Raw genomic sequence first — 24,515 nt, 5'->3', positions numbered from 1 at the left:
ACAGTTGCGGGTAGCAATCCAACAGCGCCTGCAAGAAGAGGGCGGTTTGAAGATGTGTTGGTCACTTCAGATATGAGATCCTTCTTTCAGCTGACCCATCGACAGCTGTACTCCGGATCCAGCATCAGGGAACGCCTAGACCGACAGGTGTCCGACTACATCGGGTTAACGGCCGATGTGGACGCTCTGAGGAGTGATGAACCCCTGGACTACTGGGTGGGCAGGCTTGACCTCTGGCCAGAGATTGCCCAATTTGCAATGGAACTGTTGGCTTGCCCACCCGTCCAGTGTCCTGTCTGAAAGGATGTTCAGTGCAGCAGGGGGGATTGTGACCGATAAGCGCACTCGCCTAGTTCATGACAGTGTTGACTACCTCACATTTATAAAAATGAATGAGGCATAGATCTCTGAGGATTTAAACACATGTGACCAGTAGACCATGTTTCATTTAAATTCCTCATGACAGGCCACAAATATCCGCCAGACCGCCATCCGCCCACAACAATTCATGGTCCTTGTCTTCGGTAAATACAGCGGCAAAAAAGGCATATAATGTCCATCGAATGCCTAATTTTTGGGGCCTTTTATGGCCGACACTTACTTAATTATCCTGTGAATGCCTAATGTACCTTCAGCCACAGAATACAAAGTTCTTAGCTGTCAGGTAAACCCATGTGGGCTAATTTTTGGGGCCTGAAATGGCGGACACTTACTTCTTTATCCTGGGAATGCCTAATTTTTCAGACTGGAATTGAAAATCAATGGGCCTGTAAACGTTCCGCCAAATTGTGGAATGGAAGCGGACCCATTTTACAGATGTGTGAAGGGACCCTATATGTATTTGACATGTATTTACCGGCTGCTGTCAGTTCTGTCTGATTTAGGGAAAAAAAAAAAACATTTTTGTGCTGTAAAAAAAAAAAACATTTTTAGGGCAACTTTTCCAATTGCAATACTTCTGTTATGACATTGTCCATGTGGTGGGACTATTTGTAAACAGCTAGTAAGTCTTTTGTGGCTGCAAATATGACCTAAAGGTTTTTAAAGTTCGCCTCCCATTAAAGTCAATGGGGCCCGCCGCGAACTTGCGGTTCGCGGACATTTGAGAAAGTTTATCGACATTTCTCTGAACTCTCCCTGCCTTTTAACTATGGATTGACCTCAACTATTTTGAACCTCACCTGCCTTGTACCTGTACTGTCATTTAACCACTCTGCCTGGCTGCCAACTGCAAGTACCTGTTTGCTTTGCCCAGTTTGCGCATGCCCTGGCGTGGTAGTCAGGCACTATAGCATTGTGTATTAATCCTGGGGGAAACCGAGTACCAGTAGGCTAGCTTGCCTTATGGGAAAGGGGACTGCTATAAGTGAAGAAGAACACAGAAGCTAGCTATAGCGTAACCTGGGTTAGGGGTAAGCATGACACTGGGATGTAGTGAGTAGGACGTAATTTGGGGACTTTCTTGTGTGACTGTAGTTATGAAGATTTAGTGTAATGATTGTCCTTCTATTGATTGCTATTATCATTTTCGGGTATCCTGTGACCCTAAAGCCCTTTCCTGTTCAAGTTATTCCACAATAAATTCTAAAAAGATATTTTAGAAAGAGTGTGCATGGAACTGTACATGTTACTGGCGTGTTCTGTACTAGCAAGGGAGACCTGGGCATATACTCATATTAATGGTCTAAAACAACATTAAAAAAACAAAGCTAAGGAAAGAAAGGGATGTAGAGTAAAAAAATGTAAAATAACATTTTTTATTAAAGCTCACAGTGATCACTAAGTTATAAATGAAAGCCCTGCCTTGCAGAGTACACAGATTTTACTCAAAAATCAGTTTAAAGAGGAAGTAAACTTCCCTCTCTTGCTTTTACCTATAGGTAAGCCTATAATAAGGCTTACCTATAGGAAATGTAACAATCTCCTAAACATGCACCGTTTAGGAGATATTTACATTGCATGCAGCCAGTGACATCACTGGCGGATGCGCTCTGAAGGAACAGCCGTGCGTGCCATTTCTTCAGAGCTCTGTGCCATGAACGACGGCTCCTGGCCAGTCACAGAGCCGGAGTCCGCTAACCCAGAAGCAAGACAGGTGAAGATGAAGGCACCTACAGCGCTGACTTCTCTGCTTGGAAGGGCTTCGTTTTCAGGTAAGTTTAACATAATGTGCTAGCAGTTTACAACTGCTTTAGGGCAGGTGTCACCTCTGCCTTTGTCTACTTTACCTACTGTATAGCACTTAGAGAGGAACTTCAGGGTTTTATTGCTGTGGGTCCCCAGTGCTGCCAATTTGGATATGGCAGCTAGCTGTGGCTTCCTGTGTAACCACAGCTGACTCCCCACTGTAGCAATTTGTGAATGGTCCTGCAGCCTTATGCTCATGTGACATGTTCCAGGAGGCTGCGGGAGGATAGGGGGCTAGGTAAAAGGCGTCATCCTTACCTAGGTGAGGATTGTGGAAGTGGGTACCGTTGAAAATTGGTATTTGCTCTCCCCTTCCCCAAAAAACATACAGTATTTTTCAGTTACAGACTGGGGGGAGGGAGCAAACTAGCAGGACTTCACTTTTTGACTGAAGTTCCACTTTAAAGTGTGGGCAAACCCTTGCAATTAACTTCTCTAATTGCTCCCTTTTTGTCTGCTAAATGTACTGTAGAAATTATTTTGTTATATCTGTTCGATAAGTGAAAAAAATACCTGATGATTTTTTCAGAAATGCTGAAAACTCACTCTGCTGTCTTTGCAATTCATCAGAAATATAACAGGCAGGGCTGACACCAGGTGCTTAGAAATTCAGAGCTGTGCTGTCATGTCAAAGAAGAAGGTAGGAACACACTGCATTTTTCGCAAATCAACAGTTCTTTTTCTGTACTTGCAGTGTTTTTATTAGGATAAAATAATATTGGTGAAATGTACACGCATTCCAGAAATGTACTTAATATGTTTTTTGTGCCTTGGTATATGCTTTAATCTATAACCTAGTAATAGTCCACAGATCCCAATCTAGTGGGCAGAGCCCACTGCTGATGTATTTTACCTTTTGAAGTGTCAAATGACAAGATTTCCCTGCTCTAAACCTCTTATAATGACTGCAGCTATTGTGTAGACTACTGTCACAAAGACATATATAAAATTGTATCAAAATGCACCAAGAGCTGAAATATTCATGTTTGTTGAACAACCTTTTAATTCTGTAGGTGGCAAATCGTGTCAGTTTTAATTAAGTGAACAGGCAGAGATAATATTAACATTTTGTAAATCTTACAGCTTTTTGGTTAATTACCTAACACAATAATCTGCAGCTTTTGGTATACATTAATATTTATTATTGGACTAAATGAAATCATTATGTTGAAATAATAGTGGTAAGAGATTATAATTTGTCGCATATGTTGAAGAAGCCATATACCCAGATGTGCTCTTGAAACACAAGTCACTTACTGTTTTGTATGAATTTTTATTTTCTTTTTAGTTACTTGCCCAGCACTGGAAGATCCTGAAAATGGAAAAAAATTTGGATCTAAATATCTCGAAGATCATGAAGTCCATTACACATGTGACTCTGGATACCAACTTATTGGTCCCAGCAGCAGGCTCTGTCAACAGAATGGAAGCTGGACTGATGATGCTCCTTATTGCAAAGGTTTATATTGAGATTTGTCATTCATACTTTAAATAATTATATAAAAATAGAACAAATGTTTAATTTAATAAAGGAAATATAAGTTGCAAGCTAAATACACAACTAAAATGCATTTGTGAACTGTATTCTTCAATTGACCTGTGCCAGTAGAAAAAAAAATAGGCCAACCAGGAAATGAGGGATGGTGTCATTATCCAGGCAGACAGAACAAAGATGGTCTTTTGAAGGTAAAATCTAATTTTACAGAGCTGCTATCAAGGGATCACTAGAGAGCTAAAAACAATTAGGCTCCTTTCACACACCCCATCGGACGGAGTCCGTTTTTCTCAGCGGGGGATCGATCCGCTGATCCCCTGCTGAGCAGGAGGATGACAACTGTGTCTCCGCGCTGTGTGCGTAGACACAGCTGTCATCTCTATGGGGGAAATCGGATGGGAACGGACCGTCGGTTCGTTCTCATCTGATCCGCTGGACGGATGGAAAATAGGGTTTCCATCCATCCAGATTTGACTGGTCGGATCGGATCAGATGTCAGCGGACATGTCTCCGCTGACATCCGATGCCCCATAGGAATGCATGGGGGGACCATTCAGATCCGCCAAAAAAACTGACAGGCCTGTGTGAAAGGGGCCTACAGAACTAGCAACATCCTCTAAAAAAAAAAAAAAAAAAAAAGGAAGGCTTTAAAGACAACTTTTTTTTTCTCAATGATACAGATTCACTTAAAGAGTCAGTGTCACCAAGAAATGTTCTAGTGAATACATAGATCCAAACAGTAAAATATTGACGTACTATAGTCTTTTTGTCCTGCAAGTAATTTCTTCATAAGAAGAATTATCAGCTCTGTTATTCAGGCAGAGAAATAACAATTTCTCACATCTTAACTTTCTATTCCCAAGCTAGAGTCATCACTCTGGCCTGGTAAAAACACTCCAGGAAATATTGATTCTCCCTCTGACTATTGGTCCTGTGTATTTACTATACCTTATTTATTGTGGTGACAAGGTCTACTTAAACAATATGTAACAAACAAACAGGTAATTGGCGCAAACCAGATAAGCAGTAAGCCTCAGGCAGTCTGTGGTGAATCAGTGGAGTGGAGAAGGACAGGAAAAGTCCCAATGGGATATCTGCACACTGTGACGGCTGGTGGTGGTGAAGAGAGAAGCGGCTCTGTCATCAAAACAAGGGGGAGAAAACCACAAGTGCCATTCTAAGCAGGGACTTAGAAAAGGGGGGGGGTTGAACCCCCCCCCCCCCCAGCGCATCAGTGTACGATATACATTAAACAAAAAAAATATTATTTTTTTTGGGCCGCACTAGGCTCTAATGCATTGTTATTTTAATGCTGCTGCCTGCTGTTACTCCACCTGACCACCTGGAGCGCCGCCCAGGCTGTATGATGTGTGTGTGTGTTTGATGTTAACCGTACATTGTATACCCCTTTATGTTGTGGTCTTTATGGTGCCCATCTAATAGTTTTTTGAAGCTATCGATGCTCCCTGCTGATACTACTGCTTGTGGAAGAGAATTCCACATCCTTACTGCTCTGACAGTAAGGAACACCTTACGTATTTTAGGGTTAAACCTTTTTTCCTCTAGTTTTAGTGAGTGGCCACGTGTCTTACTATATTCACTTTCTCTGAAAAGTTTGTTCCTTATGCTAGGGTCATCACCAGTACAGTATTTGTACATTGATATCATATCCCCTCTCAAGCGTCTCTTCTCCAGAGAGAATAAGTTCAGTGCTTGTTGTCTTTCCTTATAGCTGACGTCCTCCATTCCTCTAATTAATTGTGTTGCCCTTCTCTGGACTCTATACAGTTCCAGGACATCTTTTCTGAGGACCGGTGCCCAGAACTGGATGGCATACTCCAGGTGTGGCCTGACCAGGGTCTTGTAGAGTGGGAGAATAATCTCTTTATTTCTGGAGTGAATCCCCTTTTTTATACATGCCAGTATTTTGTTGGCTTTGCTTGGCTTGGGATGAGGGAGGCTCTGGCTAACAGTGCTCTCGTCTGTCTGCTCCGCCTCCACACCTCCTCTCTAGTCTAGACTGAGACTCCAGAGACATGTCTTGACTTGTCCAGCCAGTTACAGAAGCTTCCAGGATCACCGCTTCTCGTCACCTGGCCGGAATCCCGCTGTGTCTGTGCCGCTGAGAGAGGGAGGAATCCAGCAACGTAACTTTAAGTCGCTGGACCCAGCTGAGCTGCTCTGCTGCAGTAGCAGCAACATGAGCGGTCGGCAAGTGGTTAATTTGGCACAATTTGTTTTTTTTTTTTTAAAAAGACTTTTACTTAGTACCTACTGCTGAACCTCCCCACCCAGAACAAAAATGTATCTACGCCCCTGATTGAAGTGTAGCAGCAAACCATTTTAATACAGCATAAAAAAGTTCTTACTCACAAGAGTAGTATAAAAGCAAGCATGGGATAATGATTGATGGTCCTGGGCATCAGCATCATGGTCTCATGGGGGTCCCTTTCGGTGCGGTCGCAGCTGTTTCTGGGAGTAGGGGTCGCCTGTGTGCTGACAGGAGGCTCCTTGGTCCGTGGTATGCCGAGGCTCGTCCGTCCGAGGGTCGTGACGTCACTTCCTAGATGCTGAGCTGCAGACTAACAGCAACGCGTTGCGGAGCATGCACTCCTTCTTCAGGCCGTGCAGAGGCTATATTGGAAGAGGGCTTTTATGCCCATAGTCTCTATTAGAAACTAACTATGCTGGCAAGGGTCAAAAAGTGGCTAGATAAAACGACTAGATAAAACGACCGGGTAGAAGTGATGTCAGCTTGGAGGTTGACTGCCTCTACATCTCCTCCAGTCCTGTGAGCACCTCCAGAGTCCCTGATTTTCTAGTACATCAGATATGTACTATGAGTTTTAGCATTGTTTAACCTGAATAAAACAAAAAACACAAATGCTCACTGCCAAAACAAGACCTTCTCCATAGGCCTCTGGTGAGCTAATAGGGATTAATGGGATCCCAATAGTCCATGAAGCAATCACAATCTGAAGCCCATAGATGATCAGAGTACAGATATTCCCTCCTTTAATTAAAATGTGCACCACCTTTTTGGGTATGTCTATACTAGCTTTGCACATCTAGAGAGTGAAATGTTTGACCATTCTTCTTTGTAAAATAGCTCAAGCTCTGTCAGATTGGATGGAGAGCATCTGTGAACAGTAAAAAAAGTCTTGTCACAGATTCTGAATTGGATTTAGGTCCTGACAAAATGTGGAAAATTTCAAGGGGTATAAATACTTTTTCAAGGCACTGTATATTCACCTCAGCCCCTGCTAGTCACTCGACTAGTGGCTAAGGCTGTGTCCAAGGCTAGTTTAGACTCTACCCTCTCCAACCACTATGTTCCAGAGATTTCTGGAAAGACAGAGGCAGACAGGCAAGCCAGCAGTTGCAGAACCCGGAGTAGACAAAAATCAATTCACGTGCTCCACTGGCTACAGCAGAGCCCAAAATGATTAAATGTATCTCTTAACTCACTAACACAAAACTAGGAGAGTGTTACATGGTATTCTATCTGTAAAGTAGTCTTGTTGCAGGTCTATAGAATAAATTTGCAGTTTAATGCTATGTAGACCTCACCCCCGAAAAGGCCCGCTAACTTTGTCCAAGGTTCCTTTCCCACTAGTGCAGCCTGCACACAGCAACATTCACACTTCACAGGCCAGGCAAACAGTAGGGATAGGCCGATATGGTTTTTTCAGGGCCGATACCGACACCGATATTTTGGTCACAACGTATCGGTATCGGCCGATATGGGCCGATATTTTGTACATTTAAAGTTTTGAAAAATAAAGACAACTTTTGACACAAATCTGGTACTGAACATGTTCATTTTTGTTTAATGCTTAATGGCTGTCTTGCTGGCACCCTGTGGTGCGTGGCTGGCTGGCACCCTGTGGTGGATGGCTGGCTGTCTGGTACATTGTGGTGGGTGGCTAGCTGTCTGGCACCCTGTGGTGAGTGGCTGGCTGGCTGGCACCCTGTGGTAGGTAGGTGGCTGGCATAGGGGCTGGTACAGGGCCTGTGGGTGACTGGCTGGTACAGTGCCTGTGGCTGGCTGGTACAGGGCCTGTGGGTGGGTGGCTGGCTGTCTGGCACCCTGTCTGTGGGTGGCTGTCTGGCACCCTGTGGGGGGTGGCTGGCTGTCTGGCACCCTGTGGTGGGTGGGTGGCTGGCACAGGGACTGTGGGTGGCTGGCTGGTACAGTGCCTGTGGCTGGCTGGTACAGGGCCTGTGGGTGGCTGGCTGGCTGATACAGAGCCTGTGGGTGGCTGGCTGGCTCACTGGTACAAAGCCAGTGGCTGGCTGGTACAGGGCCTGTGGATGTGGTTGGTTGGCTGGCACTGGGCTGCTGTGGGTGGGTGTATGGCTGTGATACACTCCCGTGAGACTAGTCCCGACTCCAGACGAAGCTGTCCAAGGCAAGGGAGGTGGTCTAAGAAGGCAGAATTATTTCACAAAAATATTGGCAATGTCGGCCAGTTCCGGGGCCGATACCAATATATCGGGGAAAGTGCATATCGGCCACCGATATATCGCCCTTGCCGATAATCGTTCTATCCCTAGTTAACAGCAACAACAATCATTCAGACTCTGCACTCAGGTTTGTACTCACAGGTCCTTGGATACTTAGATGTTTCCCTCCAGTGTCAGGCAGGCAGACATTTCCTTAGTGGACTCTTCAGATTGGATCCTAGGTAAAATACCCTTGATTTAGCTTCAGAGGTTCTTAGCAAATAGGCAAAAAGGAGAAAAGCCCCCATAGTGCAGTTGATTTGAATCCGTTTATTTAAAATATTTAGAATATACTCACAAGCTTAAAAAAAAGCAAAAGAACATTCAGATAAAAGAAAATGCCGGCTGCTGACCACATGATGACGTCACCCCTACAGATCCCGCCCTGACATGTTTTGTTCAAAGGAACGTCTTCGGAGGGATGTTGAAGTACCTGCCATTGAGGAGAAGAGAATCTGCATGGATTGATATTATCCTGTTTTTGAATGAGAGTAGAAGTTATAAAGACAGCAGATCTGTTTTCATTCACTATCCGTGGGGCTTGATATTACCAGTGTGTCTGACCTTAGCTTTGACATGGCTAAAAGTCTGATAAGCACATCTGAAAGGAGGAGGTGTCCAGAGCACTTGTGGTGAAATTGGGTGTTATTAAGAGCACCGGTGGATATATTATTTATTGATGGACTTTTGCACTGACACTTGTTATATGAATGGAGTTTGGTTGTTATTAGAAGGATACTATAGAGCAACACTTTTTATTCAAACTTTTTCTATATACACCAAGGCATTGGGATGCTGCTGTTGTATCCAGGTTCAATTTGTATTTCGATTAACTTAATTTTTAAATTTAATTTGTTTGTCTATGTTTTCATAAAATATGTAACACAGTGCAGTTTTTCACCATTTTGTCTTATCAAATAGGCCCCCAGCTTTAGCATAGCTGGAACCCCAGTGAGCTCAGGTTATTTTTAGCTGGGATGCCTGAGAGGGCAGCAGCCCTCCAAGCTGGGAACGTCTCCTCAAGGACACTTACCCTAATGCTCCAAGGTTAGACTATATGCTCTGCAGCCACCTACTGGGCACGCCTCCCCAGGGATTGGCTAAAACTTCTTAAATATTTAGACTACTTATTTGACCTGCACAACTCTTATGTTCTAGAGCCTTCCACCATTAAGGGAGAAGCAGTCAAGCTGCAGCCTGTGGGATCCTCATCAGACGAAAGCAATCAACAACTCCTCCACTCCTTACAAAGGAGCCCAAAATAACTAAATTTACCTGATAGCCTAGCATCTAACTAGGAGGGTGCTACAGTTACACAGTGTCTAATTGCATTTTACAGATATCCATTACATATGCTCATAGGTTTGCCAAAAAATGTAAAAACAGAAAGAATGACTAAGCACAGAATTTGAAACATCTCTTAGAAGTCTCTGCCCAGTGACAACATTTTTGATATCTGTGATATTGTGAAGCAAGCAATTAACTCCCTAGATAGATGAAACATAGTATGATGCAGACAATTTTTAGGAAACCCTATGAAATCACCATGCTCTAAATTTATCACAGATCAAAATTACGGTGGTCCCATGAAAGGTACAATAGAAATGTAAACAAAACATTTCTTTAAACAGAAATAAACTTTTTTTTTTTTCAAGAGAGGAAGGTAAAAAAATGAATCTCAGCTTTTAACTTTCAATAGGTTTTTATTGAAGGTAAATAATAAAAGTTGCATATTGCAAATGATTTGGCACTATTTTTACCATTTCTAGTTGAAACTGTAGAAAGTAAGAGGATAAAAAATAAAGAAGTACATCCTAATTCACTGTATCTCCCTAAAATAGACATATAGGGGTTGATTTACCAAAGGCAAAAAGGCTGGTCAGTTTGCAAGGGAATTTTCCCTTGGCTTAGTGGATGACGTTTTGTGGATTTCCATCACCCAGTCATGTGCAAGCAAAACTACTACTTCTTTAATTTTCCTTGCATGTGATTAGCAATTCTTTCCTAAACTATTTTTACCACATTCAATAAGCTAAATACAAATTCAGTTTAAATATGAAAAATTTTTTTGGAAAGTGAATATGCTTCACTCATTTAGTAAATAAACCCCATTTCTTCTTTATAAGTAAAGAAGAACAATGTGTAAAAATAAAGAGAAAAGAAGAAGGAGAAAAAGAAGAACAAAGAGGACACATAGGACACCCCAAAGATTGTGTTTTGATGGCTAAAGGAGAAAAAAAAGCTGACAATCTGTTAGGCTGGGTTGTAAAGGGATCAATTATTTTAGAAAGTGAATCCAAGGGTTACAAACCTTGTCAATTTTTTCTTGTTTATAATTTACGGTGCTGGCCATTTTTTAAGCCCTCAATCAATCTTAGCAGCTATGGAAATCGATGATGTCTCCCGGGATTACACTACTGATATTTACGCAGCCAGCATGTTAAAGAACATTAGGGTTTGAGAGTGTTTATGGAAGTTGGATATAGGTTTATTTAGAAGGGTCATGCACAGGTCCATTTTTTTGATAAACTATACCTTGTTTTAAAATGATGCTACCTGGACACCACATGTGAAAAATGTAAAGGGAAAACAATTTCTAAATAGACAAGACCTCTAAGTTAGCTTCCATTGAAACATATGTACACTGCTCAAAAAAAATTAAAGGAACACTTTTTAATCAGAGTATAGCATCAAGTTAGTAGCAGTTGGTCAGTTAAGTAGCAGAGGGGGTTGTTAATCAGTTTCAGCTGCTTTGGTGTTAATGAAATTAACAACAGGTGCACTAGATGGGCAATAATGAGACTACCTCCAAAACAGGAATGATTTTACAGGTAGAGGCCAATGGTATTTTTACCCTACTCATCTTTTCTAACTGTTTTTCACTATTTTTGCATTTGGCTAGGGTCAGTGTCACTACTGGTAGCAATGAACACATCAATACCTTCCATTGCCAGAAGGCCTGCTGTGTCTCCCAGCACAGTCTCAAGAGCACGTAGGAGATTCCAGGAGACAGGCAGTTACTCTAGGAGAGCTGGACAGGGCCGTAGAAGGTATTTAACCCATCAGCAGCTGTATCTGCTCCTTTGTCCAAGTAGGAACAGGATGAGCACTGCCAGAGCCCTACAAAATGACATCCAGCTGGCCACTGGTATAAATATCTCTAGTCAAACAATCAGAAACCGACTTCATGAGGGTGGCCTGAGGGCCTGATGTCCTCTAGTGGGCACTTTGTGAAGCTTGATTGGCATTTGCTATTGAACACCAGAACTGGCAGGTCCACCACTGGCGCCCTGTGCTTTAACCGATGAGAGCAGGTTTACCCAGAGCACATGTGACAGATGTGAAAGGGTCTGAAGAAGCCGTGGAGAGCATTATGCTGTCTGTAACATCGTTCAGCATGGCCGGTTTGGTGATGGGTCAGTGAAGGTCTGGGCAGGCATATCAATGGAGGGACGAACAGACCTCTACAGGCTAAACAATGGCACTCTGACTGCCATTAGGTATCGGGATAAATTACATGTGTATAATGCATTTAAACATATAAGAGGACCAACTGTGTTAAAGACAATTAATATTTTCCCCTAGATCTATTTCTCAGGCAGTCATGTAAGTAAATTTTGTCAGTATAACGTAGTTCAAGTGAGCCTACAGCACTTTTTTTCAAAATCAGAATGAATTATAATATCTTCTGATGTATCAAGGTGAGTGTGAGGGAAGTGTAGAATATGGTGAAGTCTAAATAGTTCGACTAAAGTAGAGCGGGCATTGTCATATTTTTTTTAGCAAATGTTCTGGTGTGTACATGCCTTAAGGCCCGTACACACGATCAGAAAATTGGATGAAAAATATTGCTTTTTAAGCAATCGTATTATAATCTGATCGTTAGTATGAAGTTATCACTTCTGAATTTGTATTCTGTCATATGAGAATTTTCGTAACTTTAGTAACCTCTTCATTTTCGATATAGAGACTAGCTTTCAAAAAAAAAAAACAGACAGTCATTTGTCCGATAATCTCATCGTGTGTTCGAGGCATTGGAGACAATAAAATGCCCAATGAATTATAGTCCTCTCTTGGCCCACCAATAGAAAATGGTTGGATTAGAGCCTTGTGGGAAGGCTGGGTCATTGAACAGTGCTGTTAGAGGTGTATAGTCAGATTTAAAATGAAATCTTATAGACTTTTTATGGAGCCAGTAAAAATGCTAGCGATGAGGCTAGGATTGTTGGCCTCTCTTAGGAGGCAGTGCACATAATTAGGTCTGTAGGAATGCTAATGTAGACTGTTGCCTCTAAAGCAACCCAGTTTTGAATTATAAAATTGAGAGTATATTGCACATAGTTGAGTATGTTGAGCAGCTTGATGATATTTACTAAGATGTGGGACACAAATTCTGGAAGCCGATTCAGAGTTTAATAGATTAACATATGAAATAGTATTAATGTTTTTTATTTAAATTATTCTCCCTATCCAAGATAGAAGGTATGTTGAGGATTAATTCATGTCTAGGTAGGTTGTTTAAAAAAAGGAAGGTAAATACAGTATCCCGACAGAATTGTGCAATAGAAGGGGTAATCTTTATCCTCAGATTTGATAAGTGGTGGGTTTGCTATGAAATGGAAAATTATTTTTTAGGGGTATTAGTTCTTCAAGAGGACGAGTCACATTAATTGCCATGGACATGGATTAATTAAATTGTTAGTCTGAAACTTTTGCAAATTAATCTAGGTTTTGCAGTTTGGAGATAGTTGTTAGTAGGGATATGATGAATAAAAGATGATCGTCTATGTTCTGCTTCTACGATCTAAGCACTGAAAGTGTGATCTCTATAACTGATCCAGTTGTGGTAAGATAGCTTTAACATAGAGTCTCAGTAGCCTGGCAGACATTGACTGGATCCAAATAACATCTTGCAGATTTAAAAGCTTTATTCCAAAAAATTGTGCAGATCATAACAGATGAACATCAGATAGGTCACAAAAATCAAAATGGAAATGATTTGCTAAAACTGGGGAGTGCAAAATCTGGTGCAGCTCTGCATAGAAACCAATCCGCTTCCAGGCTTTGTTGTCAAAGCTTAATTGAACAAACAGAAGTTAGAAGCTAATTGGCTATCATGAATAGCTACACCAGATTTAGTAAATCACCCCCATTGTGTCTAGCTCCAGCAGCATACAGTACAATGGAGACTAAAGCATGAAGAAGAAGGGTGGGACTAACTACATAGAGCATCCCCTAGCTACTGAGTGAGGTAGGGACAACATTTTAAAGGCAAACAAACAGACCATGCATGTGGAACATGGTAGTCTACAAAGGGGGCATATTTCTGCTCTCTATCTCCACACAACACTTATAATAAGATTGTTACTAATGAGAAACACTAGTGGTTCAAAAAGGATAGTGAATATTATAGATGATAGCGGCCATCCTTCTCTTGTACCATGTTGTATTTTGATAGGGTGTAAGAGATATTATAAAATATAATAATAGACATATAAGTCAAGGAAACCAAGGCAAACTTCTTCTCTTGGTTATAAAACCTACTTGTTTTTTTATGAATGTAATAAGCTCTACAATTAGGTAATCTATTTGCAAGAATTCTAGTGAAGAATTGATATCAATGTTGATCAAGAAAATAGGGCTGTAATAAGCAACTTGATTTTGCATGATTTTTATGTGGCTTTGATGTAAAACTAATATAGGCTTCTCTTTTAAGTTGGGCTCATTTCCTCAGATCAGATCCTGAGATTCAGATCAAATAAGAGAACCCTAGTGTTTCTGTAGTTGGGTTCCTTCTTATTTCCAGTGACTTTGCAAGTGTCTTACAGAGCCTACCAGTGTGATCTCTGAACCCCCAATGTCCCCACTTTCATCCAGGCTATTCCCAGTGATTCAGTTGTGTGTTCCTCCCTGTAACCTATTTTCTTCCACCTGTTGAATTCTCTAAGAATTCCAATGTACTTCTGCCTCTGTTTACCTCTGTTTCCCTTGTGTACCTGCCAGCCTTTGGTCTTCCTGCACCTCCATGATTCCCTCCCTTTTGTTATCAGCAGCACCTGAGTCTGCTTCAGTGTCCCCCTGTGTATTTTCTAGTTTGTTTACTGCTCTCTGTCCCTTGGCATTTCTGCCTGTTTCTAGTGATTCATTTCTGTCTCTACTACTACTATGTGCACTACTACCCATTTCCACTGCCTCAGTGTGTTTGAGTGCACTCCTGCCATCTTGGGCTCTACTATTATTGACCTTTGATCCCAGTCTGTTGGTGCTGCTTGGGACTTTTTTGAAGACATTTTCCATTACTTACTGTCCAGAAACAAACAGCATTTAAAACCTAGTTGACTGCAATCATGAAGACATAAAGGAGAAGATTAAGATATGTAATTAGGTAGTTTTGTATGTACTATGTACCACCATAAAAGGAATTTGATTTTTTACCAAGTGAAGAAGGAAATGTTTGAAGTGTTGTAAGCCAGTTTTATCATTCTCATATCATTGATATCGTTCTCATACCAACATATAGGATAGTTTACTTTGTGGTTTCAGTATGACTTAATACGTAGATGAAAGCTTGTACTTGGAATTGACAGATTGTTGACATAAAAGACTCAAAGAGAAAATGTGTTGTATGCCAAAAGATTTATGTAAAAGGAACTTTAGAAATGCATTTTGATTATATTTAAAAAAAAAAAAAGAAAAAAAAAAGCTTCTGGCAAATCACGATTTGTTTAAAGTAATTCACAGAAATAAAATGCTTTCCTGGAAAATTTAGACCCCCAAAAAAGCTACAACCATCCCTGGAAGCTCTTAATTTGAACATACTGTCTATAGGTCTGGAAAACAGCAAAAAATGGCCAGCTTGTACATCTACAGTTTCAAAGGGAGAAAGAGTGGGACAAGATTGGAAAAAATATGGTAGGGTTACGTTTTTGAGCAAATCCACTAGCCTTGATAAGCATAATAATGCCACCACAAATATCATTAGGTCATTTAGGCCTAAAAGTTTCAAGTGAAAACGATATGCATATTAGGCAGGGTTCACACACCCAATTTGCATGACAGGAGAGCGGGACCGGGTCGTAATGAAGACGGTTTACACACCTCCGGGTTGGCCGCAGTCTGCATTTTAAAAGGGTCCTGTGCGTCTTCTGGTCTGATTCAGGTGAGAATTCAGGCAAACATTCGGACCTGATTCACACTTGAATCAGTGAACATGGACGAACCGGACCCCTGCTGTGATTCACGGCCGCAGCATGTGTAAACCCAGCCTTAATCCTGGATTCCACATTTTCAATATAAAATTGAAAATGTGGGATAAAAGAAGAGTAAGGGCTCGTGTCAAAAGCTCAGAAAACACAGCATTTGACAAGACAAGACTGTGTTTCACCTGCTTTGCCTGCAGTTTAAATGCACTTTAATAAAATATGCTGAGCCCAAAGAAATGAGAAAACAGGACAAATACAACCTCTGAACTGGTATGTTTACTGCTCCTTTAAAATTGTTCTAAAGGCAGAAGGTTTTTTTACCTTATTGCATTCTCTGCATTAGTGTAAAAAAACTTCTGCATGAAGCTCCTCCCCCAGCCTTCCCTTATACTTACTTGTCCAGCACTGTGCATGAGAGCAGAGCTTCTCTCCCCACTCTCCCTCCTCATTGGCTCCCGCTGCTGTCAATCACAGCCAGTGAGAAGGGAGCAAGGGGCGGGGCAAAGCTATGCTCCGTGTGTCAATAGACACACAGAGCCGGCTCAGGAGTGAGCACACACAGGTGCCCACATAGCAAGCGGCTTGCTGTAGGGGCATTCAGCAGGTAGGAGGAGCCAGAAGCACCAGTGGGGGACCCGAGATGATGGAGGATCGGGGCAAGACCATTGCACAGAACAGGTAAGTATGATATGTTTGTTATTTTTAAAAACTTAAAAATCAGTCCTTTACAATCACGATAAAGTCAATTTCAATTTGCTAACCTGTGTTTTAACATGTTTAAAATGCAGGTCAAACACAGGAAAACAACAACCGTGTACATGAGCCTGATATCATATTTGCAAATTTAAACTGCTGACCTTGCTTTAATTTCATTTGTCACCAACTTGTTCTGAATTTTTGAAGCCATTGATAAACACATGAATATCATTTTCAGAGTTAGGTAATCAATGGCAGCCTATGATTTTCCCTCAGTAAAGTTTTCCTTCAAACGGGGTCTTGTTTTCCCTGTATTATATTTATAAGCATATAACATTTCAGTATAAAAAAATAAAATAACAGGAGGGACAGGGATTTTTTGAATTATTGTTTTAATTGTTAGCATTTGTGTTCTTAGTACTATATAAACAGATTTATTGCAAATGTCTGCAGAAGCCATTTTATTGCATTCATATGTAATGCATGCTTTTCAAAGCTCTTTTTATAGTGTTTATAGTAAATTAAATAAAATTTGAACACTGTGTCTGATTACAGTCCAACAAGTCATTTATTCCATTCAAGTTTAACTACACCAAGCGTTACATTTTATCCAGACAGTGCTATAAGCCACATTTTACGTGTCATCGTCTGGTCCACATTATACTTCAGTTCTATACAGAAAACAGTGGTCATTTTTTACCTTCTTGCAACATAGAAAAAATACAAAACATAGGGAGAGATTTACGCGTGTGTTGATTATGAAGAATGAAGCAATGCTCATTAACGCTCCCATAGCATTTATGATGTGTTTATGATATGTTTAAGTGTTGCTTTTCTAGTGCTTAAAGGATAAGTTCACCTTTGCAAAAAAGAAATAATAAATGCTCATCTTTTTGCAGGTAAAAAATGTGCATTTATATTTTTTTTGTTGGGAGCCTGGAAAGCATTGCACCCAGGAAAGCATTGTACCCACAATCAGCAGATTTTGGGTGCCATACAGGGCTCTTGCAGACTCTGTGTGTAAGCTGTTTGGCCGTACATCGTACAGCCAAGCAGTTACACATTAGCAGGAAGCATCAATAAACTACCATAGCACTCAACAGCACCCTGGTAGTTCATTGAGAACTACAAGCCGACAGCCACCAAGGCTATCAGACCTTGTCATTTTCTGATTCACAGAACACTGTGAAGGGATGACGCGGCCAACAAGCGGAGCCCTGCGTGGTCGCCTTTTTTTTTTTTACAGATTGTGACAGCTAACAGGAGGGAGAACATGCCCTGCTAGCTGTCAGACTGGGGGTTCGGGGGAAGCGGGGGCCAGTGCATCTGTAACATGTTACACCCTAAATATGGGTGTAACATGCTACAAAAGGTGAAATTATCCTTTAAATAGGAAGTGATGTAGAGGAAATGATCTACTTTAAGGTGTGGTTGAGTTGTGGTGTGATAGCAGGCATTTTTTTGAATCCCCTGCAAGGTGGATTCATAAACTTGGGATCTTTTTGACATTTGACTTGGTCCAGCTTAACTTTGCTGGCACAAAAAGCGTTGCCACTGCTCATTGCTTCTGCACCTACTTGGCATTGTCAGTATTGCTGGCTGGCTTGCAGACAGAAGCAAATGGATTTAACACATAGTTGCTCTGTACAACCAGGAAGTGACTGGAGCGGTGCTGTCCTATTTCTCTATTATTTTCCAGTGAATTCTGGAAAACAGGAACCTCAACTGCCTTTCCCCCAATGCCCAGCTAACATTTCATAAATGCTTCACCAACATGCCATAAATTCTCTAGGTGCTGGTAAGATCGGTTTTAGTGCATTACTATTGAAATCAATGGAGGCGGCTGACAAGCGTCATGCTGCCTACTTTTTAATAGGACACAACACGTCACATAGCTACTTCTGTGTGAACAGCACTGTGTGGTGCCATTGTAATATGCATGGCCATCACTGAAGGGAGGTTATGAGGCTTTAAAAAAGTTGAATGAATGCTGCAAGATATGTACCGGGAATTTTGTTTTCCCTGGTTTTTCAAGAAGGACCAACTATATCTTTTTTTTTTTTTTATGTTAATTTACCTTTTACGTCTATTCATTAATAAATTTACATTGGATTATTCTTGAACTGTGGTCTTTTGTCACATGGATTTTACATAAACACAAATGCTCAGCTTGTCAATGAAGAGGGAATGGTGAACATGAGGTAGTAGTCAAAATTGCAACGACTTGGCAGGTAACACAGTTGACCTGTGTATTGGAGCAGTGTTATTGGATTTTTACCTCAAATTCTACTTCAAGAATATGTCAGTCTAGTATTTCATATTCCTGATATGTGCCTGCTGATCCATGTACTTATATGAAAGAAATACCTGTTCTCTTTGTATTGTTTCCTTTGCGTTAAATACCTAGTGCTACTGCCAGTCACTCTTATATTCCTATTAAAAACTGAGTACGCTAGGCATGAGAGCACAGCGTTGTCAGTTTTCAAACCCCCCTCACACACACACACACACACACAGCCATTCACTGGAAAGACCAATGTGCTACTGCTTCTCTTCCACCAGCTCTCTAAGATCCCTATGTAGCTGAGAAAAGAGGTTAGGTGATCACTTATTAAAAAAAAAAAAAAAAAAAAGGGGGGGGATGTATTTAAGAAGTTTTTTTAAATGTGTAAACAAATGTTTTGCCTTTTCATTTGTATTTTATATTAAATGGATTATTTAACAAGGTGAGGGTTTACATATACTTTCAGTATTTTGGTTTAATAATCATAAGGTATGCCAGAAAGTAATAATTGCAAGAGATAGATTTTGGACTTATTAGTTACTGTAGATCAATTGGCAAAAAGCAGGATTTGCTCAGCCAAAATGTTCAAGGCATACTATTTGTTGAAAGTTGAATGTGTTCATTTGTGTTAGCTTTACATTTTACTACTGACCAATTCCCATAACATTAACATTACTGTATATGTAGTCCTCAGCTCAACAAATTGTAGCTCCTCTACAACATATAATATAGTGCACATTCTTCCTTTTGTACACTAATTAAAATATTCATTGTGAATAATTTATTTTAAGATATCGGCCAGTGCAGTAGCCAACCTTGTCTGAATGGGGGAACATGCACGGAAGAGGGCAGCCACTACAAATGCAATTGTCCTCCTGAGTGGAAAGGATCTAACTGTCAGTTTAAAGCACCAACAGGTATGGAATGATTTTATACAAAATAAATGAGAGGAATATAGGTAAATGATGCTATACTTTGGATGGATTTTGGGGTCACCCTGTTTTGTATAAAGATGGTCAAGGAGTTTAGGTATTCCCAGAACTTCAACAAGGGACATACAGGTGCATCTCAAAAAATGAGAATGTCATTAAAAAGTTGATTTACTTCAGTAATTCAATTCAAAAAGTGAAACTCATATATTATATAGATTTATTAGACACATAGTAATATATTTTAAGCAGTTCTTTCTTTTAATTTTGATGATTATGGCTTACAGCTTGTAAAAACCAATAATTCTTTATCTCTGAAAATTAGATATTTACATAAGACCAATAAAAAAAGTTTTTTTAATACAGAATTGTTGGCTTACTGAAAAGTATGTCCATGTACAGTATATTATACACTCAGTACTTCGCCAGACCTCCTTTTGCATGAAATACTGCATCAATGCGGCGTGGCATGTAAGCGATCAGCCTGTGGAACTGCTGAGATGTTATGGAAGCCCAGGTTGCTTTGATAGCAACCTTTAGCTTGTCTGCATTGTTGGGTCTGGTGTCTCTCATCTTCCTTTTGACAATACCCCACAGATTCTCTGTGGGGTATAGGTCAGGTGAGTTTGCTGGCCAATCAAGCCCAGTGATACCATGATCATTAAATCAGGTATTGGTAGTTTTGGCAATGTGGGCAGGTGTCAAGTCCTGCTGGGAAATAAAATCAGTATCCCCATTAAGCTGGTCAACAGAAAGAGGCATAAAGTGCTCTAGAATTTCCTGGTAGAGGGCTGCATTGACTTTGGACCTGATAAAACACAGTGGCCCAACACCAGCAGATGACATGGCTCCCCAAATCATCACTACTGTGGAAACTTTACACTGGATGTCATGCAACTTGGATTCTGTGCCTCTCCACTCTTCCTCCAGACTCTGGGACCTTGATTTCCAAATTAAATGCAAAATTGACTTTTATCCAAACAGAGGACTTTGGACCACCAAGCAACAGTCCAGTCCTTTTTCTCCTTAGCCCAGTTAAGACACTTCTGATGTTTGTCTCTGGGTCAGGAGTGGCTTGACACAAGGAATGCGACAGTTGTAGCCCATGTCCTGGATATGTTTGTGTGTGGTGGCTCTTGAAGCACTGACACCAGCCGTAGTCCACTCTTTGTGAATCTCCCCCAAATTCTTGAATGGCCTTTGCTTCACAATCCTCTCAAGGCTCCTGTTATCCCTGTTGCTTGTGCACCTTTTTCTACTACATTTTTTCCTTCTACTCAACTTTCCATCAAAATGCTTAGCTACAGCACTCTGTGAACAGCCAGCTTCTTTAGCAATTACCTTTTGTGACTTCCCCTCCTTGTGGAGGGTGTCAGTGACTGTCTTCTGGAAAAATGTCAAGTCAGCAGTCTTCCCCATGAATGTGTAACCTACTGAACCAGACTGAGAGACCATTTAAAGGCCCAGGAAATCTTTACAGGTGTTATGAGTTAGTTAGCTGAATACAATTTGACACCATGAGTCTACAATATTGAACCTTTTCTCAATTTTCTAATTTAGTCACAGTTCTGCAGAGAAACCAATCAGCTTCCAGGTTTTATTGCTAAAGCTTAATTAAACAAGCTGAGATTAGAAGCTGATTTGTTTCTCTGCAGAATAGTGACTAATTTTTCCCTTTCTAGCTTTAGTAAATAAACCCTTATGTGTGTAAAGAATCTCTATAATATATGAGTTTCACTTTTTAAATTGAATTAATGAAATAAACGTTTTGATACCTGTAGATGCCAATTTGACTACTCTCCATGGCAGCGTGGTTTATTAGCATAGATTAATATCTTCAGCGAGGGTGTTTTTTGCAATATGTCTGTAGGCGCCTGGGTCAAAGCACAGTAGTGAGGCATACATTGCAGGAAAACACAACTCCTGAACTCCTGAATTGACTTCCTGATGGACTAAGCAGCCATTAAAAGCCTTACTTAGAATGTCAGGTTTTGGGTTCAAGTAGTTATATCAGAGAGGAAAATAAATATTTAAGGTTGAATTCTGGAATAACCCTAACTAATCTTAAAAACACTTCCTCCCCCTCCTAACACCTATACTTGTTAACCTGTGTAAGCAACATGCGTATAACTACATATTTTCTTGCTGCTCCGGTTTGGTCATGTGATCTCCTCCTGTGTCAGTCAATGGCTGGCTACAGGGGAGAGGAGAGAGCACTTGACAATGACTGGTAAAGGCTGGAGTGGTGATGTCCCTCTTTGTCTTCAATGGCCCATCAGTTGTAGGCGCTCCCTACTCTCCTATGAAGATGCTGCTGGCTGAGAGCAGGGGAGCCGATCATGTGACCAGACCGGAGCGATATGAAAATAGTTAAGACTGGAGAGTACTTATTTGAGATGATTGCAAAAAGATAAAACAGTGTGGCAAGGCAATGGGATAAGCAAATAGAGTTCTAGAATGGATCACTAGAGGGGTCACCAGCAGGAGAAAGGAGGTTCTTAATCCTTTATTCATATCTTTAGTTAGATCTCATTTAGAATATTGTGTCCAGCTCTGGAGCTATTGTGTTCAGCTCTCCACTTACAAAAAGATAATTAAAAGATAGAAATGAGTCCAGAGACGTGCAACAAAAAAAGATGAAAGGTCTGAGGGATAAAAAAAATATCAGGAAAGACTTCAGGAACTTAATATGTATGGTCTGGATAAAAGAATGGAATGGGGAGACATAATTGATATACATAAGGGAGGTGAATAAGGTTCAGGAGGGCAGTATTTATAATATGAAGCCAAGCTAGCAGGTGGGAAGTTCAAAACTAATCTTAGAAGTTATTAATTTACAGAAAGAGTAGTTGATGTTTGGAATAGAGTTCCAGCAGAGGTAGAGAGTCAGTCAACAGTAAGTGAATTCAAACATGCTTGGGTTAAACAAAGATCCATACTCAGGCAAAATTGTAGAAAAAGTATGTTAAAAAAACATATATGTATATTTATGGGTAATGCTTGTATATGTTTCACACATTTAATGAATGCAGATGTATCTTCTAAGGATGTAGCACAACCCCCGTAAGAGCCACCGGAAGAGGAAGATGACTTTCCCCAAAGGTTGCCCTGACCTTGCAAACCTCACGACTCCACTGACACCATAGGTTCTGACATAATTCAAAGAAAACATACACTTGCAAAAGACACCAGAGAAACAATTGATTGGTAAATGGGTATTGTATTAGATGTTCTTGAGTTAACCAAAGAAAGAAGAATATAAATGTAAATATTCAAATTGTGAACTTTAGAATTAAACTGATTTACAGAGAATATACAATGAAATGGCAATAACAATAAATCAGGCAGCAATGACCAACAGACCCTAGGAGAATCTTTGACCCCAGTTAAAAGAAGGAGAAGAAATACTTTTTGTCAAACAGCTCCCTCTTAACCCTGATGCCATGATCCAAACGGAATAGAAGGCACAATACACGACAACACAATATGTGAAAAGCCCAATAAGTGAAACCTAAATTAAGTTCCACTGTAAGATGGGCAGAAATAAGCTGAGTCCTTTTGGGGGGAGTCCTTGATCTATGGTGTCCAAGATCTTTAGCTAGCTATGGTGGAAGTAACAAGAAAAGTGTCTCTCAGGGAAAGCCCTGGGTGTAGAAAGGAAAAGGGTAAACATGTCTCTATGCAGTATTTCTGAATATAATGTTAATGGTGGGCTTCTGCCTGCTCACCACTGCTGAAGATGCCAAATCTGGCCTTCTGTACTAAACATCCCACGATCCTCTGCTTTTAGTAGTGGTCTTTCTCTCTGCAATCAGGAAATGATGACACAATTCCCATGCTGGGCACCAGAAGGAACAAAGCTCAATGTAATATTTGTTAAGGAATGTCCCATTAAGGCAAAGACGATATAGCCAGCACTTGGCTACAATGAAAATTAGAGAAAATAGAATATTTATACTCTATGTAAAATTATTTTCTATGAGTTGTCTGTGAAGATTCTTATTAATCCAGGTCATGACATGTCTAGTAGTAGTTAGTCACTTTCAACTGGCTTTGTTCTGTGATGTTGTAAGAATAAAGAAAACAGATGTTTTGGAACGTGTCGGGAAAATACCCCAGCATTTACTGTATAGTAAAACAGATATCTCCAACACATTGATCCAAATACTATGGAAATGCAGATGTCTAAGGACAGGATGGAAGGTTTGAAAGCTGTGGAACTATCCTGTTCTAGTTACCTAATCCCATTCTTGGTGTCATGAACGTTTTATAAATGTTAATCCTTTAAATGACATGATTTAAGGTGTTAATTAATGTCAAAACACTAGGGTAAAGATGGTAAAATGACACTATATGTGCGGCGCTACTCCCACTCCTCAGTTGTTCAGCCTTCTAGATTGAAATTTACTCTTTGTTCTGCTTCCTTCTTACTAAGCTCTCTAGCAGAGGTGGAGTTTAGCCACTGGGTAGTCCCTAGATTGGCAATATAAACACATACTGTGAACATAGAGAAAATAATTTTACAGTGAGTACAAAAATTCTATTTTATATTTGTCAAGTGCTCTACCTATGTTTGCATTTTAATTATTTGAATCACTGTTTATTAAGCACCACCTGAGTTGCCAGTCAATGATGCTGCTTTAAGCCGTAAAGCAGTGTGCACCAGAGTGGACCGTACTCAACACTGTAGCTGTGATCCTGGCTTCCAAATGAAAGGCACTCCTGAAAACAGCATATGTCAAGGTAAGTGATTTCTGTATTATCACACACTGGGTTGATTTACTAAAGGTAAATAGATTGTGCACTTTGCAAAGTGCAGTTGCTCCAGAGCTTAGTAAATGAGCAGAAGCTCTGCTGAATTCTATCATCCAATCATGTGCAAGCAAAAATGCTATTTTTTTTTTTCATTTTCCTTGCATGTGATTGTGTACTCTTTGCAAAGTGAAGTTTTACCTCATTTACTAAGCTCTGGAGCCACTTCCCCTTTAAAGTGCAATTGTGCCACTGTTATTAGCAATTGAAGAGCTCTCATTGCAGTTCTACAGCTGCTAGGATGTGCTTAGCTCTGGAGACAAGGTTTATCACAGGCATAGATGGATTTTTTTGTCAATAATAGCAAGGATCCCATGTTGTCTGGTATTCTTCAATATTTTTTTATATAAAACTTTAAAGGACAGTTTCCAAATTAGTGAAGTTGTACTTTGCAATGGCTCTGC

At 40.5% G+C, this 24,515-nt stretch overlaps 1 protein-coding gene across 1 annotated transcript in view; it reads left to right on the top strand.

Moving 5' to 3' along the window:
* Nucleotides 1-24,515, top strand: part of FBLN7 (fibulin 7) — a 156,546-nt gene that overhangs the window by 117,146 nt on the left and 14,885 nt on the right. Inside the window, exons 3-5 of the mRNA XM_082250018.1 lie at nucleotides 3,476-3,646; nucleotides 19,162-19,287; nucleotides 23,908-24,042. Coding sequence (XP_082106144.1) covers nucleotides 3,476-3,646; nucleotides 19,162-19,287; nucleotides 23,908-24,042 — 432 coding nt within the window. The remainder of the gene's footprint in view (nucleotides 1-3,475; nucleotides 3,647-19,161; nucleotides 19,288-23,907; nucleotides 24,043-24,515) is intronic.

This window comes from Pelophylax lessonae (assembly GCF_965119305.1).
Source record: "Pelophylax lessonae genome assembly, chromosome: 3".
Classification (NCBI taxonomy): domain Eukaryota; kingdom Metazoa; phylum Chordata; class Amphibia; order Anura; family Ranidae; genus Pelophylax; species Pelophylax lessonae.
Note: the sequence above shows the minus strand (reverse complement) of the source record. Positions and strands in the feature narration are given on the sequence as shown.